General features: G+C 39.5%; 2 protein-coding genes across 7 annotated transcripts in view; both read left to right on the top strand.

Moving 5' to 3' along the window:
* The window catches only part of LOC123512047 (breast cancer metastasis-suppressor 1-like protein), a 139,930-nt gene that overhangs the window by 33,254 nt on the left and 94,485 nt on the right, over positions 1 to 12,191 (top strand). The window lies entirely within an intron of this gene.
* On the top strand, positions 98 to 751 carry LOC123511827 (tigger transposable element-derived protein 1-like). The gene has a single exon (XM_045267875.1). It carries the CDS (start codon positions 98 to 100, stop codon positions 749 to 751), a length of 654 nt encoding a protein of 217 aa, XP_045123810.1.

Genomic DNA, 12,191 nt, shown 5'->3' with positions numbered 1-12,191 from the left:
TCGCAAGGTACAACTGGTGATGAATTTAAAGCCAGTCGTGGCTGGTTTAAGAATTTTAAAGTGTACAGGCATCCACTCAGTCGCCAGACATGGCGAAATGGAAAGTGCTGACATTAAGGCTGCTGAGGAGTTCGTAAAGAGCTTTGAGGCTATTGTTACCCAAGAAGGCTACATACCGCAACAGGTATTCGACTGCGATGAAACGTTTTTTTTTTTTAAGAAAATCCCTAGAACCTACATCACCGTAGAAGAGAAGAGGCTGCCTGGCATGAAACCCGTGAAGGATAGGCTTACATTAACCCTGTGCGCTAACGCTAGTGGTGACTGTAAAGTCAAACCATTGTTGGTGTATCATTCTGAGAACCCCAGGGCCTTTAAAGCACATAAGGTGTTAAAAGAGAAACTCCAGGTCATGTGGTGTGCCAATAGTAAGGCATGGGTAACTCGCCAATTCTTTGTAAAATGGGTGAACCTTGTGTTTGGTCCAGCTGTCAAGAAGTACCTTACGGAGAATAATCTCCCATTGAAGTGTCTTCTGCTTTTGGACAATGCTTCTGGTCATCCTCCAGGCCTTGAGGATGATATCTTGGATAAATTTAGTTTCATCAAAATTCTCTTTCTGCATCCAAACATGACGTCTATCCTCCAGCAAGTTATTTCCAACTTCAAGAAGTTGTACACAAAACACCTTTTTAAACAGTGTTTCGAGGTGACTGAAAATACAGTAATCCCCCGCGTATCCGGATTATAGCAGCCAAGGCCCTGGCTGAATTTCCTCTCCCAACACCTTTATAAATTGAGAAGAAACATGTACATAACAATAAAGGAGTAAGAAAACAATGAATGAAAGCACATTAAATTTACAATCTGGAGCAAAAAATGGTACATAAGCAGTACAAGGGGTGGTGGGATGTACACCCAACAGTAAAGGAGGCATCACACTATATAGCACTTTTCCATCAACTTTCTTAAGACTTAACTTTTGTCGACACGTCATCACACATAAGCTCGCTACTACCTTTGTCACGTTTGTCAACTGTAAACAAACATGGTGGCCCCTTCACCCCCCCAGCAAGTCATTATTTTTTTGTTGCTATTTTTGGCCTTTATTGCTCTTTATGAGAAACTCTTCGAACAGCTTTGTCAACTCATAAACAACAGAGCAGCTCATCTTTACCAATTGCTACTTAGCAGTTCTGCCTTGGAGCGTCGCAGTCCCAGAGAAATGTAAACAAACAACTGAACCATTTTTCACTGGTAGGCCAGAACCAATACAGTAATACTCCACTTAACGAACGTTCGTTTAACGAATTTCCGGTTTAATGTACTTTATAAAGTTTGACCAAAAAACTCCGCAGTAGCTTCGCTGTGATTGGCTGGCTCCCCGCCTCTGTCTCTAGCTCTCCTGGAGCTGGATCCAAGATCTTTAACAACGTCAGAGCAGCCTCTTGCAGCGAAATGGCATCCATGAACACTTGGAGGGACAGTGACAAGGTTGCTATCAGGTTGCTCTGAGGTTGCTGGAAAACAACATTTCTATTAGCTTTTTACAAACCTTGCCCCCAAGAAAGGATTGTTTTGTAATGCATAAAGTGAAATCTTATATGGAATACCAAAAAATAAAGCAGAGATGAGATGAGCCACAGACGAAGTGGGAGACTTGCGGCCACTCAGCTGCTTCTTCTTGTGACCCTTTTTCTTGCGTATTACTTTCATCATGATGTTTATGTTTTCACTCCTCTATTGCCTGCTATAATGGATATCATAGTATTCATATACGCTCATGCCATGAGGATAACCTCAACTCTGTGGCACTGAGTGATAGTGAATTATTAATGATCACTCAGTACCACGGAATTGAGGTTATTTTCGTGGCATAAGCGTATATGAATACTAAGATATCCATTATAGCAGGCAATAGAGGAGTGGAAACAAATATCATGGAGAAAGACAACACGCAGGCTAAAAGGGTCACAAGAAGAAGAAGCGGCCGAGTCGCCGCGAGTCTCCCGCTTCGTCTGTGGCTGATCTCATCTCTGCCTTATTTTTTTGTATTCCATTAACCGTTAAACTGCGGTGATCGCTTATATAATCAAGCCTCTCGAGTACTGTGACGCGGCCATCGCTTATGTAATCATGAACTTTTGCGGGGAATGTTTTGAATTTTCGTGGCGCATTTCCCTTCAGACCTGCTCTTATGACTCCTTCCCACTTAGTGTTGCCATCATGAGGGCTCCAGATACTATAACAAGGGCCTCACGTGAGTTTTTACGGAAAAGTAGGAGACACCTGGCAACTCCTCTTGACTCGTCGGGTAGAATCCAACCTTGAGTATCATAGAAAACATAGAAAACTTTATAGGGGAGACCAAATTATGCTATAGTTTATTACTTCTATCTCAATCAAGAGATTATTGTTATTATATCAGCTTCGTATGGCATAGGGGCAACAATCCTAGTAGCATTTTGAGCTGTGGTATTGTACAGAGGACTTGTGTCATGCAGGACACACAGAAACACACACACACACACGCACACACGCACACGCACACACACACACACACACACACACACACACACACACAGCTCTATCATACACAATACGTACAAAACTTCTTCACAGTGAATTTGTGTCTCTCGTACACACGCACACGCACACACACACACACACACACACACACACACACACACACACACACACACAGCTCTATCATACACAATACGTACAAAACTTCTGCACAGTGAATTTGTGTCTCTCACACACACACACACACACACACACACACACACACAAAGCTCAATCAAACATTCCCAATACGTACAAAACATCTGTACAGAAGATTCATGAACACACACACACACACACACACACACACACACACACACACACACACACACACACACACACACACACACACACACAGCTCAATCAAACACCCAATATGTACAAAACATCTGTACAGAGGATTCATGACACACACACACACACACACACACACACACACACACACACACACACACACACACACACACACACATAGCTCAATCAAACATACCCAATACGTACAAAACATCTGTACAGAGGATTCATGACACACACACACACACACACACACACACACACACACACACACACACACACACATAAAGTTCTATCATACATATATATGTACAAAACATCTGTACAGAAGACTCGTATCATGTAGGATACGCAGAAACACACACACACACACACACACACGAGAGACGCAGCAGAGGAAGGACGCGATACCGGCGCTCCCGAGAATCAGCTGATCTTCACTACCTTTGTTTGGGTTTACAGTGGCCTGGGCGATAAGTGTGGACTCATTTTTCCTTTCATGAATACAGTGTTAAATAATAATGAGTGAGAAAGAGATTCCATCTAAATGCAGGTATGTGACAAGGGAAAGAATGAAAGCTGATGATGACAATGTTGGTGAGGGAGAAAGAGAATTTGAAGGCTTTGATACGGCGCAAACTTCACTATTTGATAGAGTCTTAACTATCGAACGTAAATTAGATAAATTGATAAAGGAGAGTATGGGAATGAAAGAGAATGAAGAACAGGATAAAGAGCTCCAGAAATTGAAAGAAAGGATAAAAGAGTGGAAGAAAACGAAACTAGGCTAAGAACCGAAAATGAAGAATTAAAAGTCCAAATAGCGAACTATAAGAAATTGATGGAAGAAGGACTCGGTAAAGCCGAGAAAGAAAAGAAAAGCTAAAAGATCTAGTTAACAAAGAAGAAGAAAGAGTACAAGACGTGATTAAAAAGAAGTACAAGCATGGAGAATCCAAGATAAGAAAGACAAGGAATCATTTCAAGAAGTATTTCAAGAACAGTTAAAAGAAAGAGATGAAAATATGACAAGCAAAATGATAGGAGTCCTCAAGAAAAAGAAAATTTAGTAAGAGAAATTGCGGAAAAAAGAAGAGTGTAATTATTTTTGGACTGAAAGAAAAAATGTTAAATATAGACCAAGAAGGGAAAAAGACGAAATGAAATCAGTAAAAGACCTACTAAAACATCTGAATGACGAGGATAGACAGAACTTAGAAGAGGAAGTAGAAGAAATCCATAGAATGGGACCATATCAAGAAGGAACAGTGAGACCAATTAAGATATTACTAAAATCACAAGCAGCAGCAGAAGAAGTACTATATAGAAAAACGAAACTCAGAGAAACAGAAGGTTGCAAAGATATATATATATATATATAAATATAGAAACGAGGAGGAAAGGAAGAGACACAATGAACTGGTGGCAGAAGCAAGAGAAAAAATAATGAAAGGTCAGAGGAGGAGAAGAAGGCATTTTTTTGGAGAATTATAGGAGACAGGATAAGGAAATGGTATATAAAAGAGAAAGAAGAGAAAAGAATGGAGCAAGTTTAACTAAAAATGATAAGAACAAGAGATTAAAAATGATGTATACAAACATAGATGGGATTTTATCTAGTAAATTAGAATTAAGAGATTACATAAAGAAAGAAGAACCAGATATTGTATGCCTGGTGGAAACAAAGTTAAATGAGGCAATAAAAATAGACATAGATAAAAGGTATAATATATGGAGGAGAGAGAGAGTGGGTAAAGGAGGAGGAGGAGTCATGATGATGTTAAGGAAGGAGATAGTGGTAAATCAAGTGGAGTTTGGGGAAGGAAAATCAGAAATACTGTATGTTAAGATGCATATTAACAAAAAGGAGTTAACAATCATTGGAACATATGTGCCACCAAAACAAACTCATGGACTAACCAAGAATATAGAGACATGATAGATGACACAATAAGGAGTCTTACAAGAATCATTAAGGAAAGGAGAAAAGTGATATTGATAGGAGATTTCAACTGTAAGGAGGTAGACTGGGAAAATTATGAAAGTGGTATGGGGGAAGATGCCTGGGGAGATAGATTCCTGAACCTAATGATAGATAATTTGATGGTCCAAAGAGTAAAGGAAAACACAAGATTCAGAGGAAATGATGAGCCGGCAAGATTAGACCTAGTTTTTACAAGGGATATACCAATTAACGATGATATAAGATACAAGTGCCCATTGGGAAAGAGTGACCATGTAATATTAGAGATGGATATAGAAGAAGGAAAGGAAGATAGAGATGAATCATACAAAGGAGACCGATTAAATTACAGAAAGGCTGATATTGAGAATCTCAAGAACTATTTTAAAAACGTAAACTGGGAGGAGATGGAAAACTCATTAACGGTTCAAGAGAAATATAACTTATTTTTGGAAATATACAAAACTGGGGTCAGGGAGTATGTTCCGAAATATAGACCTAAAGAAGAAGGAAAGAAAGATTGGTTTAATGCAAGATGTGCTAGGGCAAAGGAGAAACGAGATGGAGCATGGAAAAGGTGGAGAAGAAACTGCTGTTATCTCTGCCCAGTAGGTGGCTGGGAGAGATTGCTTTCTGGTAGTGGGCAGTACTCAGTGTTGTGAATTCCATGTAGCGGGATCAAGTACTGTGCCTCTGTGGGTTGCCGGGGAAGGAGATCAGGGAGCCGTAGTGTTGAAGTGAGAGGACCTAACGTCCTACAGTATGTATATAGGAGGAAAATACCCTCCAGTAGTAAGTAGAAGTAGTAGTGGTAGTAGTGGAGGTGCGAGGCAGCTCCTTTGTTCCCCCATAGTGCATGGGAGTTGAGCCACGTGATTTGAGGCCTGGTAAGGGTGGTGGGGCAGTCTTTCCCCACTCCTGTATTGAGTTAGTTCTGACCTGAGGTATTCGTGTCTGTTATTGGCTGCCACGTCCGGGAGACGTGTGTAGTGTGTTTCGCCGAGGCTGAGGGCTTCATAGAATATTGTGGGTAGAAGTGTGCTGTGTTAGCAGCCTTGGTGGTGTGGGGCCGGCTGGAGAGAAGTGTGTCGGTGTATGTGAAAGCGGCTGACGAGGAGGTGGGTTAGTACGCAGTACCGCGGCAGGCCAGATATTACGCTGCTTGTACTGAGTGTGGACTCTCTCCCTTGTGGAGGGCTCCAGACCACTACATTTAGCTAGGAGTGGAGTTGTCTTGAGTAGAGTGGGTGGATTGTCGTACGTGAGGGCAGTTCTACCAAGACAACTTTCTCTCCGCACTCCCGTGTAGAATTACTTGTTATTATCTCTTGGGACGAGGAGGAGGAGGAGGTGACGAGTAACCTTTCCCAATCTCTGAGGTTAAGATTGTGGTGGCGACCTAAGGAAGCAGCTTCTGTCTGTTTTTAAGAGTTTGAAAAGAACCTGGTTGGCCTTGCTAGTGCGGTGTAGACCGGTTGGTCAGTGGGACGAGCTGTCCTGTAGGCTAGCAGGTGTGACAATATATATATATATATATATATATATATATATATATATATATATATATATATATATATATATATATATATATATATATATATATATATATATATATATATATATATATATATATATATAGAGAGAGAGAGAGAGAGAGAGAGAGAGAGATGAAAAGGCCCAGCTTGGTACCACTCAGCTCCGAAAGACCATACAGTGCAGAGACGTGTCACTAGTTCCTGCGCTTTTCAAAGCCCACGAAGATTTGTAGGCCTATTTCTTGCTCTTTTTATTTATTTACAGATTCAAAACTTCGATATTACAGCATTTTGGATGTTTGCCATTCATGGCATGCAATTCAAAATATATTTTTTCTGACATGGGAATGTTTATATTTTAGGCGCACCAAAGCATTCAGCAGTTAGGAATTAGCAGTTTTAGGGTAAAGATTTCACTTTATGCATTGCAAAACAATCCTTTCTTGGGAGCAAAGTTTGTAAAAAGCTAATAGAAATGTTTTGTGAATATAAATGCGAGAATGTGAGAGAATTTGTGCGTAGCTCCTCTAACTTCCAGTGACTCATATGACATCATAAAAGTAGTGGTACAGGTGGCCCAATATGTTGAAATGTGTATATATATATATATATATATATATATATATATATATATATATATATATATATATATATATATATATATATATATATATATATACACAGGCAACCCCTGTGTAATGAAGGTTCATGCAACGAAATTTGGCTACAACGAAGGTTTCGTTTTACTACCATCTGCTCGTTTAACGAACACTAAACTCGCTTTAACGAAGTTTTATCCAGGTAATTTTTTCCAAATTTGAAAGCCCCACCGTATCATGCAAGCTGACAGGCTTTTGAATACACAACGAGCTGCTGGTACTAAGGCCTGCCTCAGGAGAAATCCTGAGACACTTGTAGAATAAAGATCAAGATCAAGCCTCTCGTGGAGAACACAAGCACTGCCGATACAAAGGCCTGACTCAGAAGAAATTCTGCGTCACCTGTAGCATCAAGATCAAGATCAAGATCACGTGCACCACTCACTCCCCAGTCAAAACATAACATCGTCACCAGCAGCTCATCTTCCCTAGTTCAACTTACCACCAAAATGCCCTGCAATGTGGCCTAACGTTCCTAAGAAGACCAGGAAGTGTCTTACTCTCTAAGTGAAGCTAATAACATTGCTTGCCACCATCTTGACTCCATCTACTGTCTACTATTTTCAAGTCAGCAGACTCTATTAAGAAGGCTGGTGAGACTGTATCTTCCTTGAAAGCTAAAAGAACCACCTGAACTCGTGACTCTACAATGGAGAAAATGGAAAGCCTTGTGGAAATGTGGTACATAAGTTTTGTGTGCGGTACCGTGATGCGCACTTTGTTTACATTCCACAGGTTGCCGGTTAGTGTATTTCCCATTTAACTCTCCCTCCCTTCATAAAGTTAAGATCATCAACATTATAAAGTTACGTACCTACATACATTAGTGTACATTATAATGACTTAGATTAAACTACCTAAATGTTTAACTTCATAATTTTTACTTTCATTAAACCTTTTACTGTTTTATGATGCACTCTTGCTTTGCTTACTCTCAATGGAAGTTCAAATCAGGGGTTTAACCTGTTATGATTGGTTCGCTTAACAAAGTTTCGCTTAATGAAGTGTTTTTTAGGAATGTAACCCCTTCCTTAAGCAGTGGTTGCCTGTATATATATATATATATATATATATATATATATATATATATATATATATATATATATATATATATATATATATATATATATATATATACTCGAACTTACTTTGTTCCAAATGGATGTTTGAGTGTCAAAAATTTCGACTTCTGATACCTATAAATCAGGTAATTTGATCTGATCTTAGCAAAACATCAAGTTTATAAAAATTTTTATGTATTTTTTTTTATAATTTTGATTTATGCATACCATAAGTGAAGGCTGGTGATAGGTAACTTAGAAGAGGATGGAAGAAGGATGGGGAGGAAGGAGGTCGTCGGATGACCACTCATCATCCATGAAAATGTCTTTGTAACTTTTCTCCTGGTGTGATTCCTGTGAATCCACTAGTGGAGGGCTGTGGCTCACTAACACTTGCACTCACCAGATTCCTTGTTTTCATCACTATAAGCCTCTTTGGACCCATCGTAAGCTTCTAAATGAAAAACTACTAACAGAATGTAGAAGAATGTTGTTTTTCTCAAGACTGCGGCAGAACTAGGATGCACACCAGCATCTGGTATACCGGATTACTGGTAATATAGTATCAGAATGGGACAGTGGCGGCTGCAAGAAGGGAGATGACAGAGCTTTGTATACGACCAAATGTGTGGCCATTTGATTACCAAATATTTTCACTACTAATAAGCCTTTAGTGTTAATGTAAGTTTATAAATGAAAAACTATAGATATAATACATAAGAATTTTGTTCTGATGACTGCGGCAGCACAACTTGCAGAGGGAGGGGAGGGAGAGGCCAGGAAGCCTTCATTTACAACCACGTGTGTGGATGTTTGACTACCAGGTATTTTTTCCATTATTAAATCAAACTTTTGCATTCGAGTATTAAAAAGCTTGACTATTTAGATGTTCGAGGATTGAATCTCCACTGTGTATATATATATATATATATATATATATATATATATATATATATATATATATATATATATATATATATATATATATATATGAACAAGAAGCTGAAGAATTTCTGGTTTAACGACTATATAAAGTTAGACCAAAAGTCCGCATAACGATAACCACATCTGTTTTAGCGAATTTTCTGGGTTTGAATTTGCCGGGTAAGGAAGCTGCAGCTTCGCTGTGATTGTCTGGCTGCCTGTCTCTAGCGCTGGAGCTGGATCCAAGATTCTTTGCCCCATTCGGGAAGTTAGAAAACACGATGGGCGGAAACGCCAAGATTTGAAGCTTTAGTATTGAATAATCAATATTTTAGCCATAAACTCAATATATTCATCACATACTATATATCAGGATGTGTAAAAATATTTGTATGTTACAATACACTTTCCATTGCTATGCTAAAAAGGAAAACAATACAAAATATTACTTTTTATATTATTTTTTTTTTACAAGAGATTTCTCCTGAATCTCTTGGGTGGTGGTGCTGTGATGGCAGGTGGAGGCTGTGAGGAAAGGTGGAGGTGGAGGGAGTGTGGTGAAGCAGGTGGATGTGAGAGGAAAGGCGGATGTGGAGGGAGTGAAGCCAGATGGAGGCTGTGAGGAAAGGCGAAGGTGGAGGGTGTGGTGAAGCCAGAGGTGGAGGGCTGGGAGGAAAGGCGGAGGTGGAGGGAGTGCTGTGAAGTCGGAGGTGGAGGGCTGTGGCCTGGTAGCAATCATAAATTGTCATATTTCTGTCTGTACAGATAGCCTAAAGCGCCTTATATCAAAGTGAAGCATCTCATTTGAAACACTGTTATTTATTGTTGAAAAGAGTCCCCTAATATATCTAGCATTTGCATGCAGTATGTGTAGCAAATGGCAGCATATACCTGTCATGCAAAATATACATTATTTCAAAGAAATAAATTGAAACAGAGAGAGAGAGAGAGAGAGAGAGAGAGAGAGAGAGAGAGAGAGAGAGAGAGAGAGAGAGAGAGAGAGCTTCAATATGTCAGCACACACACACACACACACACACACACACACACACACACACACACACACACACACACAGGGACATCGTCGATGAGGTGGTCGCTGAGCTCCAGAGCAATCATCTATAATTCTACAGTTACCTAAGAGTAACCAAGGTGGGAAAGGAGCTGGTAATGTTTGTCCCGTCTCCATATAGTCATGTTAACTGTTGATTAGCAAAATAATGTCCAGTGAAGGTAAATATAAACTGTAGCCTGCGTTTGAGCCATCAGCTGGTTTGTTTACTCTGCGCAACATGGCGGCCGTGAACTCGAAAGAGGAATCAGACTTCACAGGGTTTCAAGGAATAATGGAGAAGAGCACTTATGTGAAGAAAATTCTGGAGTTAGAAGGTAAAATTGAAAACTGTTTGAAAAGTATGAGGGCCTGGAAACGAGTTATGACAATGTAAAGAGAGACTGTGCCGATATGAAGAAGGAAAATGCAGCACTGAAAGAGGAAGTTAAGCTAATTAAAGTGAATTGCGAAAAATGTGGAGAATCTCTAGGAAAAGTGATGGAGAAGCAGGCTGAATGGAAAAAGTCAGGAAGTGGAAAGAAAGGAGGTAAATTACAAAGTTGCAAGTCTGGAAAAGGAAATCAAAGAGTCAGGGAGAAAACTTTGGGCCTTGCTGAAATTATAGATCAACAGATCATAGAAGAGAAGATAGCTGAGAAAGTGGTGAAGGTTATTAAGTCAAATGAGACATTGGTGAGGGAAACTGTAGACAAAAAGAGATGTGTGGTGATATTTGGTGTGGAGGAGGATAAGACACCGAGTAAAATGGAGAGAGAGAAAACATAAAAAGGTGATAAATAATATCATTAATGTGGTGCAAGAGGAGGAAAAGACCTAGTACAAGAAATAGAGGACTTCCATAGAATTGGAAAGTTCACAAGAGAAGGTATGAGGCCAATAAGAATCAAACTTAAGTCACAAAAGGATGTAGATGAATTGGTGGAGAAGTCATGGAGGCTAGCCCAGCAGGAAACAACAAGGAAGATTTGGTTGAGAAGAGATCTCGGTGAAAAGGAAAGAGAAATGTTAAATGAGTTGAGAAAGGAGGCTTTGAAAAAAATGAAGAGAGGACAGAAGAAGAGAAGAAAGAGTTTTTCTGGAGAATCTTGGATATGAGACTGAGGAAGTGGTTCATAACCCAGAAAAGTACAGCAAGAAAGGACTAAAGAAACTTACATATGAGCGAAATGTAATGTATTCCAACATAAATGGAGTGATATCGGGGATTTTAGAACTCAACGATTACTTGAGGGACAAGAACCCAGATATTGTGGGTCTTACTGAAACAAAACTGAGAGAGGAGAAGACCTGATGAAGGTTGGAGAAGGAAATATAACGTTTGGAAAAGAAATAGAGTAGGTAAGATGGGAGGAGGAGTGATGTTGCTGGTTAAAAAAGATATAAAGGTGGATCAAGTGAAAAAAGGTATGGGAAAGGCAGAAGTGCTAAAGATCAGAGCAGAAACTAATGAAGGAAAAAAGAGGCACTACATAGTGGTGTACGTACCACCTAAGACAAATGCATGGTCAGTACAGGAATATGAAGAAATGATAAGTGATACAGGAACATGTCTGGAAGAAATGTTGGGTGGCTGTGAACGAACTATAATGATGGGAGATTTTAATTGTAAAGAGGTGTGTTGGGAGGACTGGTCAATGGAAGGATCAGAGACAACATGGGGAAATACACTATTGACACTGGCAATGGAAAATGTGTTAACTCAGTGGGTCAAAGAAGATACTAGGTTTGGAGGAGAGGGAGCATCGTCAAGACTGGACTTGGTCTTTAGTACAGAGCCAATGGTCATTGAGGAGATGAGGGTGGAGTGCCCTTTAGCAAAGAGTGATCATGCAGTTTTGGAGTTCAAGGTGATAGATGAAGAGAAATCTAGAAGAAATGAAGAATATAAAGTGGGAAGATGGAATTATGCCAAGACAGATTTTGGAAACCTAAAGAAATTCTTTCAAGAGACAAATTGGATGAAATTCAAGAGTGCTAAGGAGCAAATGAAAAGTGGAAGGAATTTATAAAATATACAAAGAAGGTGAGAAAAATTTGTACCAATAAGACAACATAGAGAAGTTGGAAAGCAGGACTGGTTTAACGATAGATGTGAAAAGGCTAGAACAAGAAAAG

Source organism: Portunus trituberculatus, chromosome 32, assembly GCF_017591435.1.
Source record: "Portunus trituberculatus isolate SZX2019 chromosome 32, ASM1759143v1, whole genome shotgun sequence".
Lineage (NCBI taxonomy): Eukaryota > Metazoa > Arthropoda > Malacostraca > Decapoda > Portunidae > Portunus > Portunus trituberculatus.
This window is presented reverse-complemented; position numbering and strand designations above follow the sequence as displayed.

Coding starts and splice junctions, on each gene's coding strand:
- LOC123511827 (XM_045267875.1), top strand. CDS start 98: ATGGAAAGTGCTGACATTAAGGCTGCTGAGGAGTTCGTAAAGAGCTTT.